Source organism: Schistocerca gregaria, chromosome 9 (genome assembly GCF_023897955.1).
Source record: "Schistocerca gregaria isolate iqSchGreg1 chromosome 9, iqSchGreg1.2, whole genome shotgun sequence".
Classification (NCBI taxonomy): Eukaryota; Metazoa; Arthropoda; class Insecta; order Orthoptera; family Acrididae; genus Schistocerca; species Schistocerca gregaria.
The window spans coordinates 160,023,818-160,044,728 of NC_064928.1; the positions used below are offsets into that span (position 1 = coordinate 160,023,818).

Consider the following 20,911-nt stretch of genomic DNA (forward strand, 5'->3'; position numbering starts at 1 on the left):
CAGTCCTTTTAATTACCTCTCTGTAATGTAGAAGATGTTCTCTAAACTCGTAACCAACGGCATGGAACAGACAAAGGTTTTATGTCAGGCGACGGAAAGAGTCGGCCTTAGAAGCAAATATCGTCACGCATTAGACAGCTTGCGCTACCTAATATGGTCTAAAACGCCGCGCCTAAAAACGGGACTTTTACGAGGCTCATAGCTCGGGTTCTACTGGTGCTAGGAGGGTAGGGCCAAGTGTTTTGGATATCCCTTGGGCTCTGGACCATTTGTGTACCAAACAGAAGGACTGTCTTACAGTAAGTATACTACAGCGCAGGGAGAAACTTTGAATACTACACAATTTCTCCAACTTAGGCAAGTGGAGCAAATGGGTTGGTTCTTTTTGAACTGGATGTGGCCTATGCTGCGTCTGAGAAAACCCGAAAAATATGGTTTTTGGGTACCAAAACCGAACCACGTATTCCAAGAGGGCTGCTCACAGCAAATGGCTGCGATTTTTGCGATCTATTCCTAAGATCTCCCATCCGAAATAACGTTGAAAGTTTTCTTGATATCTTTATCCGGTTCCGAGATAAATGGGTTCAAAGTCACCCTACTACCACATGTAAAATACGTACGTAATAACCGGTGTGACGTAGCACGAGGAAATATGCTGTAAAATGTCGTCATTATCATCAGAAAGATTCTGAGAACCCCTTGTTAAAGTACTGAAGCACATGTAAAATTTTTGTGTATGTAAAACCTGGTCAGACGCGGAAAATTAGTTTTGCATCATTTCAATTTCACGTAAGTAAGTTATCAAAATTTTACTGACTCATAAAGTTCTTTTCACATGAGTGACATTCGCTCTTGTTGCAGGGGAAAGAGGGGAACCAGCGGAAAAATGCTTCTATCGAAGCATGAAAAGGGCTAGGAGTATGCTCTTGTTTTAAAAGACTGACTGACAAGTGGGATACCAGCTGCTTCATTCTACCTTCCTCACCACATTTAAAAATGTTCCCAAAAATTCTGCCATGTGAACATATTCGCGCTTTTTTAATGCTGAGAGAGGAGACAGTGGCAGAGTTAAAGATGTGTATTCGGAAAGCAAGGGACGATTTGGCGCGAAATCGAAAGCACTGTGAAAATCTGATGGAACTCTGAACTGCTGTATTGGGCAGTGTCTTTAGTGTGCCTGTCGATCGTTTCACGTCGCTCTTTTCAGTTCAGAGCGCGTGGAAATGCCTAAAGTAACAGTGTCTCCTGCCAAGTATGTGGATCTGGTGAGATTTCGCCTGAAGCTATGCAGCCCACATAACAAAAATGGCATGTGTTTCTTTCTTCGAGACAATTCTCAGCCGGATTCTGCAGGGGCAATGAAGACACTCCTGCAGCGTTTTCAATGGGAAGTGTTTGATAGCCCACAATACAGCCATTAATTAGCTCTGTCCGTTGTTCATCTCTGCCCACATGAACCGCTGGCTATGAGGACAACATTTTGGCACAAACAACGGAAGGCAGACCTGTGTAGATAACTGGCGGAAAGCACGGGTGGCTGTTTTCTGTGGCGAGAATACTGAAAAGTTTGTACAAAGCTACGACAAATGTCTAAGTTGGAGCGGCGACTGTTTCGAGAGGTATCTGGGAGGTGTAGCCAACTGTTGCGAATAAAAAAATTTTGATTTTTACTGTTGTTTCCCTTTCGCGACCAATTGGATCTTACTTTCCCAACAGGCCTCGTAAATTGGAAGGTAATAGAAATCGTTAAGATGTAGAAAGAGCAATGGAGACAGTGGCAGTGGAACATAGTTGACAGTGAAAGAACAGTGCTAGGAAAGAGTGAGTGAGACGCTGCCAGTGGGAGAGGAATTAAGAGAAGAAGAAAGTGGATGTGATTGAGAGCCAATGATGGTGAGAAACAGAGTTTATGACAATGAAAACGAGGAAGAGAGAGATAGTGACACTGAGAAGAGAGAGCAGCACTGGGAAGGAAGGAATGAAATAGCAGCAATAAGAGAGAGCAAGAGGGAGACAATTATGGTGAGAGAAGACTGTAGTAACAGGACAAAACGAAGGAGACTGTGGCTTTGAGACAGGAGACAGTGAAAGAGAGACAATGAAATAATGACAATGAGATGGACCGAATATATGAGTCAGATAGGGGAAGCAGGTATATGAGGGACTTTCAGTGATGGACCAGTAGGTGTGAACGACTTGCAGTTAGGGAAGTTTGTGGGAGTGAGTTATTAAGAAGTATAATGCGATGTTCCATCGGAGATGCGTGTACACAGGCACTGCTATTCTGTGTTTATTCGGCAATACCAGTAGACTCATGGTTGATGACATATGGAAGTTTGGGTGTGGGCATGAGTCGTGTACGGATGTCCAAATAGTAAGGCGACCGCTCGCGATACGCGGGAAATCCGGGATCGACTCCCAGCGCGGGACAAATTTTCACTGTCGTCATTCAGTTCTACAACTGACTATCGTCCATACTTGCAATTGCGAATACATTTAATGTACAGGGTGACAATTATTGAATTACATGAAAAAAACGTAAATTAGTTACCAACTACGGAGTGCACACACTTTATTCAACATGTAAACATTATAGATATCCCGCCTTAGGTTATGGCGTGTTCGATACGCCTGCCGTCACTGGTGAAGATGTGGCGGAGACGGAGAGCGACATTTTGCATGACACGGTGAAGTGTTGCAACATCGACGATGTCGATGATTTCCTCGGTGGTTGTTTTCAGTTCAGCAAAGGTTTTGGGGTTATTGCTGTACCTCGTCTTTAAAACAGCCTCACAAAAAGGAGTCGCATGTGTTCAGATCCACAGAACATGGCGGTCAATCGAGACACATGCCAGTGGCCTCTGGGTACCCCAGAGCCAGCATGCGGTCCCCAAAGCGTTTCTGCAGAACATCAAAGACTCTTCTGCTTCGATGGGGTAGAGCTCCACCAGAAATCACTTGTTTTACTCGTTGACTTTCCGTCAGTTACTACGAACTGTGACCTCTCTGACAGGAAATCACAAATCCAGTCACATAACTGAGACGATAAACCACGCAATTTCAATACGAGCCGCTTGTGTGCTACGGAAATCCAGAAATACGGAATCGATCTGAAATCCCTTGTCAATAGCACTCAAGACTTCATGCGAATAAAGAGCTAGTCGTGTTTCACAGGAACGATGTTTTCTAAACCGATTTTGACTTTGTGTCAATAGACCGTTTTCCTGGTTCGAATTGTGCATTTAATAATTTTGCCTCTCTGCGGTTGTGAACTGGTGGTGAAACCGAGACGCTTGGGAATTCAACGCTGCTGTGGAACGATTAGCCGTGAGCTCTGCTATTGGGTGGACGCAATTACGGCGAGCTGTGGCCAATGTCGTTTGTGGGTGTTTTTCCACGGCAGGTAAACAAGACAGCGTGGGCCCAACCTCAACACGCTGTGCTGTGGCACGTTCGCCCACAATAAGGATGCCATCATATTGGAGAGGTAAGTAGTGGAATACGGTACGTGTATTAACCTTCAGTGACTTCTGCGGTCTTAGTTTACTTAACTGTGTGGAGACTGAGCAGTAACTGTCACTTTTCAAAGGAACTGACGAGTACGTAAAAATGTGGCCAATGTCGGATGGGCGTTGTCATCAAGTTGTTATATTTCTGAACATAATTCTATAAGGGTTACTCATTGGATAGATTTGAATATCAGTTCTGCGCTGTAGTTCAGCGAGTTATAAATACTGGAGGCTACTATGTCTACTAACTGTGAGTTTTGTATATGTTTTTATATATGCGTGTTAATTTTGAAGTTTGAAAGGTACCTTTCTACCATTACGATTGTGTAAGTTTTTATTTGGAAGTGATGTTGTTTGCTACTGTTATTGGTTGAGAATTTATTACCCAAAAAAACAGTTATTTACTCAGTCTTTTACGAAGTGTTTTAAGACTTGTTGTTGGTGAACTATTACTAATAAATTACGTAAATTAGTAATGTTGTGTAAGCAGTTACTGAAGGCACCTATCTCCCTTAGCATATCAACCATGGCCAGTTCGGAACGGGCATTGATGTAACATTAGGGAACTAGAGGATATTTGCTAAGTTGTAACAACGCGAACCTTGTTGTTTGTTATTATTGTTGAAGTGTCTAGTCCCCCCCAAATTAAATAATAAATTTTGCGCAATAGGTCTCGATGAGTGAGTTTGCGACTATCAAAACATGTGACATACGAGGGGCTTTCAATAAGAACTGCAACACAAATGCTGATTTTGCCGTGTGGTACCGTGGAATATTCCCACTTCAGCCCGTATAGTTCCATGAGTTTCCGATAGGTGGCGGTACTATATGTAAATTTCACAATGGTGTTTGTAACGGAGCTCCGTTCCAACCATTGAGTCTTCGTTGATTTCTTTTGGTGCAAAAGCAGAGCGTCGAAGATATTCATAGGCGCTTGCCGAATGTCTACGGAGGCCTGGCAGTGAACAAAAGCAGGGTGAGTCGTTGGGCGAGGCATCTATCATCGACTACATTTACATATATATACACCACTAGCCACCAAACGGTGTGTGGCGGAGGGCACAATTCGCACCAAAATCATATCACCCCCCACCCCCCTCTGTTCCACTCGCGGATCGCGCGAGGGAAAAACGACTGTCTGAACGCCTTAGTACGAGCTCTAATTTTCCTTATCTTTGAATGGCGATCATTGCACGATTTGAAAGTTGGTGGTAATAATATATGCTCTACATCCTCAGCGAAGATCGGATTTCGGAATTTAGTGAGCAGCCCCTTCCGTTTACCGCGTCGTCTATCTGCAAGCGTGTCCCACTTCAAACTTTCTATGAGATTTGTAACGCTCTCGCGATGGCTAAATATACCAGTCACGAATCTTGCCGCTCTTCTTTGGACCTTCTCAATCTCTTGAATCAGACCCAACTGGTAAGCGTCCCATACAGACAAATAATACTCCAAGACTGGACGAACTAACGTATTGTAAGCTATTTCCTTTGTAGAAGGACTGCATCGCTTCAGGATTCTACCAATAAACCACAATCTAGAGTTCGCCTTGCCCATTACTTGTGTAATCTGATCATTCCGTTTGAGATCATTTCGAATAGTCACAACCAGATATTTGACGGATGTTACCGCTTTCAAAGACTGGGCATTTATTTTGTACTCGTACATTAATGGGGATTTTCGCCTTGTTATACGCAGTAGGTTACACTTACTAATATTGAGAGATAACTGTCAGTAATTACACCCTCATTTATTTTCTGGAAATCCTCATTGATTTCTTCAAAACTTTCGTGTGATACAACTTTCCCATAGACTACAGCATCATTGGCAAACAGTCTAACTAATGCCGCTGTCAACCAATAAGGTTGCTCAAAACTGTCTCTTTCGCGTTACGGCCAGACACCTCGCTGCCCAGATGGACGTTTCTGTTGGTAGTGCTGACACAATCGTCCCCCAGTTAGTGTACTCAAAGATGTGTGCCCAATGGTTTCCTCTCCGGCTAATACAGGACCATCTACTCGTAGAGCAACGAAGGACCATCTATGAGGAAGCTGGCTTGCGGGTTACGAGGCAGATAGTGACAATTTTTCGTCAGACATCAGCCCTGATCTCACACCTTCCAACTTCCATGTGTTCGGGCCAATGAAGGATGCACTCCGAGGGAAACAGTACGCAAATGATGGGGAGGTTATTACTGATGCAGCAAGAAGTTGGGTCCAATGTCGACCATTAGAATGGTACCGGGCGGGCATAGAGGCCGTCATAGTAAGACGGCATAAGGCCGTCACATTGAACGTAGACTGTGTTGAAAAACAGTGTTTTGTAGTCAGAAGAGTAGGGAATAATATTGTGTATTGGAATCCTGAAAAAACCAACCGGCCTTGAGAAAAAACGTGTTGTATTACTTATTGAACTCCCATCAGAACAGTAGCAGTATCTTTTGATATCCTTGGCTTGAATACCTAAATTTATTACACTGCCAAGGGACCGTAGACTTCAGTATGTGTCATAAATTTCAAGATGATACGCCCACGCGTTCCAGAAAAAAAGGTGTCTTAATAGGTGTACAGACAGACAGACGGATACGAAATGCAAAAAAAAAAAAAAAAAAAAAAAGAATTTATGTGATATTACAAATTAACAGTTTTCATGTTTTTTTTATTTCCTTTACTTGGACTGTAAAACCTTGCGTCTTGCCAAATTTCACGATTCTATGTCAGCGGGAAGCATCCTACAGACCTTGATGAGTGAATTTGCGAGTAGCAAAATATGTGATACAAATGGCAGTGTCTTCTGACTTTTAAGCTTAAAGTTTTTACACCGCGAAGGCACCATGGAATTCAGTAAGCGACAAATTTTAACTCGATCTACGTGTGCCCTTTCCTGAGAAAATTGGGTCTTAACAAATCGGGCTAACAGTCAGACGGAGAACAAACTAATCTATAAGGGTTCCGTTTTTACCAACTGAAATGAAGCTTGAAAGTAATCAGGACAATTAAGAAAAATTTAATTAGTGATTTGAGGTAAACTGGAATATTTGGCGTGCGACTGCTACTGCCTACGTAAATGAATCGTCAAAGTTCATCTCTGTAAGGCCTATGTATTTTGGTTCGTAAAATGTTGCATTGGAGCACAATTCGTCGAACACTTTCCCTGTGTTAAAAAAGTAAACTGGAGGTATCAAACTACAGCGTATATTGAAACTCCTCTGCTTTCTCTTGACGTATATATTCTTAATAATAACAGAATACCGATCGATATTGAAGTATATTACACTTCATGCTTTCTAAATAAAACTTGCATTTCTAAATAAAACTTGCAAAAACGAAAACGATAAAAAATTTAGGGAAATTGTTTCGAAAAATAAGATTTTATATAGATTAGAGAAGCATCAGACTCATCTCATTTGCTGTATATGATTTCGAGCATCTTTCAAAGATGTGTCAAACGTTTCTCTAATCTGTTATATTTCTTACTTTTAGACAAATCATTTCACGAAACAATTGATTTTCTTAAAGTTATTTACTGTTTTAACCCCGTCTGCCCCCACCCTATCACGTTCGCATCAAATTGCCATCACCTCCACTCTTAAACTAAACTAACCTCCGCCCGAACAGGCCATCAAGGCCCAACGGAACCGATCGGCCGCCGTGTCATCCTCAGCCCACAGGCGTCACTGGATGTTGGTATGGAGGGGCATGTGGTCAACGCACCGACCGTATGTAGGTTTATGAAACCGGAGCCGCTACTTCTCAGTCAAGTAGTTTCTCAGTTTGCCTCACAAGGGCTGAGTGCACCCCGCTTGGCAACAGCATTCGGCAGACCGGATGGTCACCCATCCCCGTGCTAGCCCAGCCCGACAGCGCTTAACTTCGGAGATCTGACGGGAACAGGTGTTACCACGGCGGCAAGGCCGTTGGCAACTCCACTCTTAAGGTACCACATATACCCATGATTTTAAGAACAACAAATAAATAGATAGGATACAAAATGCAAATAGGCAACTACAAGATAATAATTTCAGAACAGTATTTGCCGGCCTGTGTGGCAGAGTGGTTCTAGGCGTTTCAGTTTGGAACCGCGCGACCGCTACGGTCTCAGGTTAGAATCCTGCCTCGGACATGGATGTGTGCGATGTCCTTAGGTTAGTTAGGTTTAAGTAGTTCTAAGTCCTAGGGGACTGATGAGCTCAGATGTTAAGTCCCATAGTGCTCAGAGCCATTTGAACCATTTGAGAAAAGTATAAAAGTATGTTCATAGAACATAAATTAAAGTGTTAGGAAGTCTTGTCTGAAGGTAGGACTCTACAGTGTAGCTTTTTACGGAAGTGAAACGTGGACGATGAACAGTTCAGACAAGAAGAGAATAACAGTTTTCGAACGATTCTGCCACAGAAGAATGTTGAAAATTGGACGGGTAGATCAAACAGCTAAAGAGAGAGTGCTGAATCTAATGTGTAAAAAGAAATTTGTGGCAGAAGAAGGGATCGCTTGACAGGATACAGCCTGAGACATGAACGACTCGTCAGTTTGGTGATGGAAGTAAGTGTGTGTGTGGGGGGGGGTTATAGATTGTAGAGGGAGAACAACATCTGACGAGATTCAGATGGATGTAGGCTTCAGCAGGTTATGAAGTAGGCTTCAGGTTATGAAATATAAAATAGGTTGCCTTTATTATTAAAATACATAGGAAGGACATTAAAATGTTCATATATAGCGAATAGGGCCAAGCTTGCTATGTCAACACCAGAAGTAAACACTACAGCCGCAAAATGACGACGTTCCCATTTTTTATGTTCACATTTTAGCATCCTCCCTGTGTATTTTAAATAATGAAGCCATAAGGTTTAAATTTTAGAAAAAGACAAAGGGATGAAAGCGTTTTCACGTACTTAATACTTACCTTGGAAGTTACGTTAATCTTCGCCCTGTATACTTCTAAGCCACATCTTAAATGTTTTTCATCGTCAAATTTCACCATTTTATTATTTTTGCACACTATTTTTATAAAATTACTGTCTGCTTAATACCACAAAAATCTTGTTGATATTAATTTGAATATTAACTTTGACACATCTATTTTCATTTAACGCCACCTAACGGCCACATACCGTTATTTAATGTAGGCTCCCTCACTAGACAGCACTACTCTACGGTACAAGCATACATGCGAACTGCCAGGGCATCGGGATTTTTAAAGGTGACACTGTTTAGTTTTATCCTGTATATGTGTTACTGTAATATTTATAGAAAAACTGCTTCTCAGTTATTCTATTAATTGTTGGACAAATTCCGAGGATGGCTGTGGCCAAAACGTGTTAAGGTGTATTATTGGAAAACAAAAGAAACCCGAATAAGTGCGAGAGGGACTCGGGCACATAATTAATTATGCATCCCGAAAATCGAGAATGTCGACAATTTTTGCCCGTCATCGATATCGATAAGGGCAACATATCAACACATGTGACATAAATGGCTGCATGTTTTGATTGCATTGACTTTCAGGCTTAAATGTTTTATGCCGCAAAGGGGTTGTAGGCCTTAGAAATGTGACACGACTTTCAGCTTGATACGTCTCCCCTTTCCTGAGAGAAAGAGTTATTAACAGTCAGGCAACGAAGTCATCCTGTAAGGGTCCCGTTTCTACCGGTTGAAGTACAGAGCCCTAAAAATGGTAATAGTGATCAAGACGGAGAATCTTCCCGACCAGTGACAATGGTCGTAGGCTCATACAGAGACTTTATGTCTTTTATAGACAAAATTAAAAATTCGAGACGTCAAATACAAAATAAAATCTTCTTCATACTTTTGGAAAAAATAGTTGCAAAATTATTTCTTTTTGATTATATAGGTTCACGACAAGCATGTTTCGGCATTTGTGCCATTTTTAGGTGTTCCTGCTCACATTAAATGTATAGCCTATATCACTTTATTCTCCTTGTATGTAATAGTACTATGGAAGCTTATCTTATATTTACATCTAAATGGAGTGATGTCCATAAAACATCTTGAAATATAATTTCTTTTATGGACTGTGTTGATAGCATAGGTCTTGTATAACTTTCTATAGAAGAATAATAGTGAAATTTCATTTTTTTGGCAGCTATAAGATTGACACTAAAACGATCTATAATCTTATAATTGACATTTCCGTGATATATGATATTATAACTAAAAAGTGTGAAATTTCACTATAATTCTTCTATAGAAAGTAAATACGTGACCTGTGTTAACAACATAGTATACAAAAGAAATTACGTTCCAAGATGTTTCATAGACATTACTCCATTTAGACACAAATATAAGATAAAGCTTCATAGTACTATTACCTAGACGTAGAATAAAATTATATATAGATGCAATGTCAACAGAAACACTTGAAAATACCACATATGCCGAATCCTATGTAATCAACAAGAAATAAACGATTTAAGTGTAATTTTGTCAAAAATATACAGATGACATAAGAGGAGCAAAAGAAGAAGAAAATAAAGTATTTTTTATCTCTAGAAATTGTACAATATTATTGATTTACATATATTTTTCATTTAACAATGAAGCATTTCACATATCTATATAAATTTTTTTATTTATATCCATAAGACCAGTACCGTAATTAAAATAAAAGGGACGTAACTTCATTGAAAAATTACGATTGAATATTTGTTAATTAAAATTTATATTTGTAAATAAATACAGAATTTAAAAGTAAAAAAGATGTGTACTATACTCCATTCATCATAATGATAAACCTGACAAACACAGACGCGAGATTGGTCAGCAGCCATAACTCTCGTACGCTGATGTTGTTCCGCTCTTGGAAGTAGGTCTAACTATGTTTGGATATCTTATTACTATGTCACTGTAAATGAAACTTGAAAACATTCTGTTTTTCTTAATCATACTTCAGCTACGTTATTTTTATTTAAAAATTCGTGTAGAGTCACAGTCTCAGTAAGCGCTACTTGTGCTCTGATTGTCCCGCTGTTTGTATGTGACGCGGAAATGGATGACACAGCCTCGTGCTTCGTAGTACAAGACGCGCGCGGAACACCGTTGATGGCTAAAAATAAGTTGTTCCTAATGTTTTTCACAACATCACAGAGAAAAATCGGCTATGACATTTTTCGAGAATCACAATGTACTAAATATACGAGGCGGTAATTTAATTATATTCGTAGCGTAATCGGTAGATTAGAAACCAGATGGCAGTTATAAGAGTCGAGGGGCATGAAAGGGAAGCACTGGTTGGAAAGGGAGTGAGACAGGGTTCTAGCCTCTCCCTGATATTATTCAATCTGTATATTGAGCAAGCAGTAAAGGAAACAAAAGAAAAATTCGGAGTAGCTATTAAATTCCATGCAGAAGAAATAAAAACCTTGAGGTTCGCCGATGACATTGTAATTCTGTCAGAGACAGCAAAGGACTTGAAAGAGCAGTTGAACGGAATGGACAGTGTCTTGAAGGGAGGATATAAGATGAACATCAACAAAAGCAAAACGAGGATAATGGAATGTAGTTGAATTAAGTCGGGTGATGCTGCGGGAATTAGATTAGGAAATGAGACACTTAAAGTAGTTAAGGAGTTTTGCTATTTGGGGAGCAAAATAACTGATGATGGTCGAAGTAGAGAGGATATAAAATGTAGACTGGAAATGGCAAGGACAGCGTTTCAGAAGAAGAGAAATTTGTTAACATCGAGTATAGATTTAAGTGTCAGGAAGTCGTTTCTGAAAGTATTTGTATGGAGTGTAGGCATGTATACATTGGGTGGGTAGATCACATAACTAATGGGTAGTCATTGAATAGAATTGGGGAGAAGAGGAGTTTGTCGCATAACTTGACAAGAAGAAGGGACCGGCTGGTAGGACAGGTTCTGAGGCACCAGGGAATCACAAATTTAGCATTGGAGGGCAGCGTGGAGGGTAAAAATCGTAGAGGGAGACCAAGAGATAAATACACTAAGCAGATCCAGAAGGATGTAGGTTGCAGTAGATACTGGGAGATGAAGAAGCTTGCACAGGATAGAGTAGCATGGAGAGCCAGAGGACTGAAGACCACAACAACAACAACAACATCGGTAGATTCGTAGGATGATAACCGAATGGGTGGGCTGCAGTTCGAAACTAGTTGTGATCTACTGAAAGTTCGGTTTCAATATCTAAATCATGTAATATAAAATTTATCAAATATGTTGTATTTAACTTATGTTTAACCATCATTTTTTCGAGATAAATGCACGTCTTCTAGTTTCTAATTACATATCACAAGCAGAATTCTGGTTTTCAGTGCAAATACACATTCTTAATTACAGTTATATTAAAAAAGATTGTTAAAGATTTTGAAGTTAAGAAAACATTACACATTTAAATGTTTTGGAGAGAAATGAAAAATCAAATACTCTTTGTTTGAATATGCCCACTGTTTTGTAGGACAGAAGTGGTCTCACAGGAGCCAGAGTGATAAGCGTCGTAGAAACAAGGGAACAAGAATTTTCACGGAGTCGAGTACACTGCACAAATACTGTATTTTTACAGTTGTGACCGTACCACTATTATCTGAACACAGTAGAATTGACCTGTAACCAAGTTATGGGATTTGTCGCGAGAAATAATAAATTTAAGCTGCCAAACTTAATGTAACTAATGCACGAAGCTTTATGACATGTCACTGCCGAAGGATCGCGAAATGCAGAATGGCACGTCATAGAAGAGGAGGAGGAGGAAATGTGGTGGCTTGGGATTCTGTTGTTGATCGCCTCAGTATCAGCGCAGCAGTGCTGAAATGTACCACTTTCCTCGGAGTCCGATATGGAAGAAGTTCAGAGATTATCAGACGACTGACTGTAATACCTTCAGTGGCTTCAATATTTAACTACATGGTGAAATCCCAGCAGTGCGTTTTCACGCCGCACATAGCTCCTGCAGAAAAATTATTCTTATTAAAGTCATGAATTTTCATCCTCTCCCTTTTATTTACAGTACTATGTTAACTAAGTTCGAGAGCATCTTTTCCTTCAGGTCACCTGAGAAGCGTTTCACCTGAGTTTGGGCTTTATTTCCATCTGTTCAAAAATTAAATGACTTTCGAGACTATATTGTTCTCTGATCGTCTCTTTCTATGTCTGTACTACAACTGTTCACAGCACGGCATTATAGTTGGACCAGGTGACTGGCCAGTGCTTTCCAAGTCAAATGCGCCGGTAAAGCTGTTGTACCGTATTATCTCAGAGTCGATGTACGCGTAACGTACAGCACATAACGTATCCTCATTATCGTACTTGACTGTACTCGAGACAGATTGGATCCTGCTCCACATGAACCGAAATCCAATGAGGTTCCAGCAAACGCAGAAGAATACATAAATGTAATGTTTACATGAGGTTTATTCTTAGTATGGACGGAATATAGCCAGATCTGAACTATCTGAGCTACAGTTTTTAGTAGTGGAAAGGCATCAGCACCAGATAAGATACCTATAAGATTCTATAGAGATTATGCGAGAGAACTTGTTCCCCTTTTAGCAGTAATTTATCGTAGATAGCTTGAGCAACGAAAGTTATCTATCGACTGGAAAAAAGCGCAGGTCATTCCCGTTTTTAAGAAAGGCCGTAAGACAGATCCACACAATTACCGACCTATATCGTTGACTTCAATCTGTTGTAGAATTATGAAACATCTTTTACGCTTAAAAATTATGACGTTTTTGGAAAATGAACATCTCCCCTATACATATCAACATGGATTCCACAAACAGAGATCCTGAGAAACTCAGCTCGCTCTGTTTCTCCATGATATCCGCAGCGCAGGTTGATGCCTTGTTCCTTGATTTTAGTAACGCATTTGGCACCGTCACGCATTGCCGTTTAATGAAAAAAATACGAGCTTGCGGAGTATCTGAGCAGACTTGCGACTGGATTCAAGACTTTCTTGTAAATAGAACTCTACACGCCGCTCTTAACGGAACAAAATCGACGGATGTAAAGGTAATTTACGGGGTACCACAGGGAAGTGTGATAGAACCATTGGTATTTACAATATATATGAATGATCTAGTAGAAAGCGACGGATGCTCTATAAGGCTATTCGCAGATGATGTAGTTGTCTATACCAAAGTAGCAGAAGTTAGTATGAATTTGCAGAACGACCTGCAGAGAATTGATGACTGGTGCAGACTCTGGCAGTTGGCCCTGAACGTAAATAAATGTAACGTATTGCGGGTACATGGGAAAAGAAATACACTACTGTACAGCTACACTGTTGATGACAAACAGCTGGAGACAGCGTCTGCCGCTAGGTGTAACTATCCAGAGCGACTTTAAGTGGAATGACCGTATAAAGCAGATAGTGGGAAAAGCAGATACCAGACTCAGATTCATCAGGAGAATCTTAAGGAAATGTAACTCATCCACGAAAAAAGTGGCTTATAAGGCGCTCGTCCGCCCGATTCCAAAAGCCGAAAATTCAACTAAATGCCGGCCGGGATGGGCGAGCGGTTCTAGGAGCTGTAGTCTGGAACCGCGCGACCGCTACGGTCGCAAGTTCGAATCCTGCCTCGGGCATGGATGTGTGTGATGTCCTTAGGTTATTTAGGTTTAAGTAGTTCTAAGTTCTAGGGGACTGATGACCTCAGCAGTTAAGTCCCATAGTGCTCAGAGCCATTTGAACCAGTTTTTTTTCCAACTAAATACCTAAGTATTACAATTACGAACAGCTTAAGATGGAAAGAACACACAGAAAATGTTGTGCGGAAGGCTAACCAAAGACTGCGTTTTATTGGCAGGACACTTGGAAAATGTAACAGACCTACTAAGGAGACTGCCTACACTACGCTTGTCCGTCCTCTTTTAGATTACTGCTGCGCGGTGAGGGATCCTTACCAGATAGGACTGACAGAGTACTTCGAAGAAGTTCAAAGAAAGGCAGCACGTTTTGTATTATCGCGAAATATGCGAGAGAGTTCCCAGAAATGACGCAAGATTTGGGCTGGAAATCATTAAAATAAGGCGTTTTTCGTTGCCACGAAATTCCAATCACCAACTTTCTCCTCCGAATGCAGAAATATTTTGTTGACACCGAACTACATAGGGAGAAACGATCACCACGATAAAATAAGGGAAATCAGAGCTCGTACGAAATGATATCGGTGTTCTTTCTTTCCGCGCGCTGTACGAGATTGGAATAGTAGAGAATTGTGAAGGTGGTTCGGTGAACCCTCTGCCAGGCACTTGAATGTGATTTGCAGAGTATCCGTGTAGATGTAGATATTGTTCTTGTATTTGGCATCGCTATCAGGTAGAACTGATAGAGGAGATAGAGAAGATCCAATGAAGAGCGGCGCGTTTCGTCACAGGATCGTTTAGCTGGCGAGAGAGCATTACGGAGATGCTAAAAACAAATTCCGCTGGCAGACGTTACAAGAGAGGAGTTGTGCATTACGGACAGAGTTACTATCGATATTTCGGGACAGCACTTAAAAAAAAAAATGTTCAAATGTGTGTGAAATCTTATGGGACTTAACTGCTAAGGTCATCAGTCCCTAAGCTTACACACTACTTAACCTAAACGATCCTAAGGACAAACACACACACACATGCCAGAAGGAGGACTCGAACCTCCGCCGAGATCAGCTGCACAGTCCATGACTGCAGCGCCACAGACCGCTCGGCTAATCCCGCGCGACGACAGCACTTTTCAGGAGGACTAGGACATCATATTACTTCCCCCCATACAAATCTCGCCTATGGACCACGAGGAGAAAATTAGAGCCAATACGGTGGCTTACCGACGATCATTCTTTCCACGCACTATACGTGAGTGGAACAGGGTTGGAGGGATCAGATAGTGGTACCGAAAGTACCCTCCCCACACACCATTAGGTGACTTACGGAGTATAATGTAGATGTAGATACTTCTACACGACGTGCTCGGCTGCGGACTGCTACGTTCATTATTAACAAATGTTTCGTACTTAACAGCTAGTCTTCAAAGGCGACTTTATCGAGGTTCTTTGTCTGGACAATGACCTTTAACTCGCTCAAGTAAGAAGAAGGGCTAAGAGAGGCAGTCTGCTAGGTCCTGAGTGAAACGACTTCATCTACATCTACATACGTACTCCGCAATCCACCATACGGTGCGTGACGGAGGGTACCTCGTACCAGAGCTAGCATCTCTCCCTGTTCCACTCCCAAACAGAGCGAGGGAAAAATGACTGCCTATATGCCTCTGTACGAGCCCTAATCTCTCTTATCTCATAATTGTGGTCTTTCCGCGAAATGTAAGTTGGCGGCAGTAAAATTGTACTGCAGTCAGCCTCAAATGCTGTTTCTCTAAATTTCCTCAGTAGCGATTCACGAAAAGAGCGCCTCCTTTCCTCTAGAGACTCCCACCGAGTTCCTTAAGCATTTCCGTAACACTCGCATGATGATCAAAACTACCAGTAACAAATCTAGCAGCCCGCCTCTGAATTAATTTTATGTCCTCCCTCAATCCGACCTGATAGGGATCCCAAACGCTCGAGCAGTACTCAAGAATAGGTCGTATTAGTGTTTTATAAGCGGTCTCCTTTACAGATGAACCACATCTTCCCAAAATTCTACCAACGAACCGAAGACGACTATCCACCTTCCCCACAACTGCCATCACATACTTGTCCGACTTCATATCGCTCTGCAATGTTAGGCCCAAATATTTAATCGACGTGACTGTGTCGAGCGCTACACTACTAATGGAGTATTCAAACATTACGGGATTCTTTTTCCTATTCATCCGCATTAATTTACATTTATCTATATTTAGAGTTAGCTGCCATTCTCTACACCAGTTGTCTCCAAACTTTTCCGTCTGCGGGCCACATTGACTCCTCCACAAAGTCATAAGGGCCAAGATCTACCTAGTGGGATTAAAGCACCCTAGCACTCCATGATCAACGTAACGTAAGGCTAAAGGAAAGATGAAATCGCAAAAATCTAAGGTTGTGGGAATAGCTAGCACTGAAACGAACTACGAATTTTAATTAATTACATAATTTTGATTGGTGGACGTACCTGACCGAAATTCTGGCGTAATTTAATCTGGCGAATTTCACCGACATAAAAGTATATCACTGCACTTCCTGTATGTATTTTACAACGTAATCAAAAGAAAGTGAAACCTCGCTTAAGAAGCATCTTCCATAATGATTGATTACTAAGGCTAGTCGCCAAGTGGCGTCCATTTGAAAGACTTGCACCAGACTCGTGAGTAGAATAAAATGCAAAGAATTTTTTTACTTAAAATGTTTTCGCCAATCTAGTCTGTTAACCGTTCTTTTTTTTCACTATCGCACGGAGAATGGCCTGTCGGTTTATTGTGGATAGCCACAAGTTTAACCATGAACTACCGCTTCGTAAAGATAGAGCTCCGACAATGCCGCGGTGTACTGGTCGCGATAGACCTCGAAACTCAATTGTTGGCAGTATAGGTTGTTGTTTGTTGTTTTGGTCTTCAGTCCTGAGAGTGGTTTGATGCAGCTCTCCACGCTACTCTATCCTGTACAAGCTTCTTCATCTCCTACTACCTACTGCAACCAACATCCTTCTGTATCTGCGTAGTGTATTCATCTCTTGGTCTCCCTCTACGATTTTTACCCTCCACGCTGCCCTCCAATACTAAATTGGTGATCCCTTGATGCCTCAGAACATGTCCTACCAACTGATCCCTTCTTCTGGTCAAGTTGTGCCACAAACTTCTCTTCTCCTCAATCCTATTCAATACTTCCTCATTAGTTATGTGATCTACCCATCTAATCTTCAGCATTCTTCTGCAGCACCACATTTCGAAAGCTTCTATTCTCTTCTTGTCCAAGCTATTTATCGTCCATGTTTCACGTCCATACATGGCTACACTCCATACAAATACTTTCAGAAATGACTTCCTGACACTTAAATCTATACTCGATGTTAACAAATTTTTCTTCTTCAGAAAAGCTTTCCTAGCCATTGCCAGTCTACATTTTATATCCTCTCTACTTCTACCATCATCAGTTTTTTTGCTCCCCAAATAGCAAAACCCCTTTACTACTTTAAGTGTCTCATTTCCTAATCTAATTCCCGCAGCATCACTCGACTTAATTCGACTACATTCCATTATCCTCGTTTTGCTTTTGTTGATGTTCATCTTATATCCTCCTTTCAAGACACTGTCCATTTCGTTCAACTGCTCTTCCAAGTCCTTTGCTGTCTCTGACAGAATTACAATGTCATCGGCGAACCTCAAAGTTTTTATTTCTTCTCCGTGGATTTTAATATCTACTCCGAATTTTTCTTTTGTTTCCTTTACTGCTTGCTCAATATACAGATTGAATAACATCGAGAAGAGGGCAGTATAGGTACCACCTCAAATATTTGGCGGCCGAATACCGGGGATGTCCGGCCAGCTAACGCGGGCGGGTTTGCCGGCCCTCGCGGGCCGGATTCGGCCCGCGGGCCGCTGTTTGGAGACCCCTGCTCTACACCAATCACAAATGCTGTCCGAGTCATCTTGTATCCTTCTACAGTCACGCAACGACGACACCTTCCCGTACACCACAGCCGGAAACACCGCACCTACCACCGATTCGTGGCTTCCAGGAAGTGAATGAACGGTCGCGGAGGCTCACCTTTCTCGTTGCAGTTCCGGAAGGTGACTTCCTCGGCCACGCAAGCGGCCACCAGCAGCAGCAGACACGTCGCGGATCGCAGCATCCTGTCTCCCTTCTCGTCCGGTGGGCAGCGTGGCACGCTCTGGCAGTCTGCTGCAGGGCGGACAACCGATTACTGGGGCGAGGGTCGCCTGACCCCGCCGTGACGTCACGCAGCACTCTATCGCCCGCCAAGTCGAACGCGGCGACCACAACAGCCCGTACACTGCTGGCGCTCCGGAGAGGCCAAAGTCTGGAGGTCGCGGGGTTACAGCGTCGAAAATACAACGTCAGCAAACAGCGTCTTATCCCCCTTGGGAAGCGAGATACAGAAAGGGTTGTAGGCATAGAGTAAATATCTCTGGAGTGAGCAGAACGGTCCGCAGCTCGTGGTCGTGCGGTAGCGTTCTCGCTTCCCGCGCCCGGGTTCCCGGGTTCGATTCCGGGCGAGGTCAGGGATTTTTCTCTGCCTCGTGATGACTGGGTGTTGTGTGATGTCCTTAGGTTAGTTAGGTTTTAGTAGTTCTAAGTTCTAGGGGACTGATGACCATAGATGTTAAGTCCCATAGTGCTCACAAGGGAACCTCCCCATCGCACCCCCCTCAGATTTAGTTATAAGTTGGCACAGTGGATAGGCCTTGAAAAAATGAACACACATCAATCGAGAAAACAGGAAGAAGTTGTGTGGAACTATGAAAAATATAAACAAAATATACAAACTGAGTAGTTCATGTGCAAGATAGGCTACATCAAGGTCAATACACGCTCAGGAGTGCCGTGGTCCCGTGGTTAGCGTGAGCAGCTGAAAAATGAGGGGTCCTTGGCTCAAGTCTACCCTGGACTGAAAAGTTCATTTTTTGTTTTGTTTTCAGACAATTATCAAAGTTCAAGCACTCACACATAATCAACTTCGCTCTCCAAAATTCCAGGCCATGTTCAGATTTTCTTGGACATAGCCAGGAAAAATTTGAAAACGTTAAAAACATGTTTTGACAGAGCACAGGGAAAACTGTGCGACTGTGAAACTGTTGCATTCATTTGTTGCAGTTTATGTGACAAACTCTTAAGTTTTCATCACTTTTTTGGGAGTGAATATCGCATCCACAAGAAAACCTAAATCGGGCAAGGTACAAGAATCTTTTTACCCATTTGCCAAGTGTACAAGTTAGGTGGGTCGACAACATATTCCTGTCATGTGACGCACATGCCGTCACCAGTGTCGTATAGAATATATCAGACGTGTTTTCCTGTGAAGGAATCGGTTGATCTATTACCTTTCGATCAAATGTTTTCGTTTCCCATTGGAGAGGGACGTCCTTTCGTCTACTAATCGCACGGTTTTGCGGTGCGGCCCAAAACACAGACACTAAACTTATTACAATGAACAGAGACGTCAATGAACGAACGACAGATCATAACTTTGCGAAAATGAAGAAAGTAAAATTTACACTCGTGGGTAGACTTAAACCAAGGACCTCTCGTTTCGCAGCTGCTCGCGCTAACCACGGGACCACGGCACTCTTGAACGTGTATAAACCTTGATGTTGCCTATCTTGCAAAGGACTACTCAATTTGTATATTTTGTTTATATTTTTCATAGTTCCACACAACTTCTTCTTGTTTTTTCGGTTGATGTGTGTTCAGTTTTTCAATGCCTATCCACCGTGCCACCTTACAACTAAATCTGAGGGGGGTGCGATGGCGAGGTTCCCTTGTCAAAGCCATTTGAACCATTTTGAGCATTGCGTTCTGCGCATGTTCTCAACATTAAACCAGGATTGTCACGTGTTTTCGGTACTTCGCTGTGCGTGTGTGCTTTCCGCAGAGTTTAAAGTTTATAATATCAAGAGTTTTTGTTGTGTTTTCACCGTTTGTTGATAGTGTAATAGCGATGGTGAATTACTGTTGTTGCTACGGACGCAAAGAAAAATATGTGAAAGGAGGTATAGTAACCTTTCATGGGTATGAGTACTATGTTCAAAAATTTCGAGACGCATTATAATGAAGGCTTAATTCTGTAGATCTATTTTCTACGATTTTGTAACTATATAATAGATATTACGGCTCGTACAAAAGCTTACAAACAATCGCTTCCTCTCGTAACCTTCCTAGTGGAACAGGAAAGGGAATGGTTAGTTGTTTCAGCAAATACTATCCTCCATGCAGTTATCAGTGACTTGTCGACTATGTATATAGATTCGAAAGACGAGAGACAGATAATTTCAATAGAGTGGGAATCTGTAATTGTCTTCGTACAATGTGTGTGTCTAAACCTTTTTGTTTACTATAAAGATACAGTAGACCATGTTAAGTGTGTCTAGGACATAGAGAATGATTATGTGTGATTTATATTTTAGTTTCCCGATGGATGAACAACGAGTAAAGATGTGGCTCCAGAAAATGAGGAGGAGTAATTTTGTCCCCACAAAATATTCCGAAGTATGTTCAAAACACTTTGAAGAGGAATGTTGAGACGGAGAAAAATTTGGACGTGTGTGGTTGACAGTAGATGCTATACCAAGTATTTTTAATTTTCCACAGCACCTACTACTAATTTCTGCATTCAGCTTAAATACATTTTCTGCACAAATCAAATAAAAAACACAATAGTGTAGCTTACCAAAGTACACATTCATCTTCTTTGGTGTATTTTGCGTGCAATTTATTTTCTTCACCATTTGATTAAGAAGCGTAAAATATTAGTAAACATATCCCCAAACTCTTTCATTTGTGTCACTTTCCACT

General features: G+C 41.6%; 1 protein-coding gene across 1 annotated transcript in view; it reads right to left on the bottom strand.

Moving 5' to 3' along the window:
* LOC126291749 (MD-2-related lipid-recognition protein-like) overlaps nt 1-18,367 on the bottom strand; it is a 100,269-nt gene extending 81,902 nt beyond the window's left edge. The window contains exon 1 of the mRNA XM_049985427.1: nt 18,146-18,367. Within this exon, the coding sequence (XP_049841384.1) occupies nt 18,146-18,230 (85 nt within the window). The 5' untranslated portion in view covers nt 18,231-18,367. The remainder of the gene's footprint in view (nt 1-18,145) is intronic.
* Between the last annotated feature and the right edge of the window lie 2,544 nt (nt 18,368-20,911).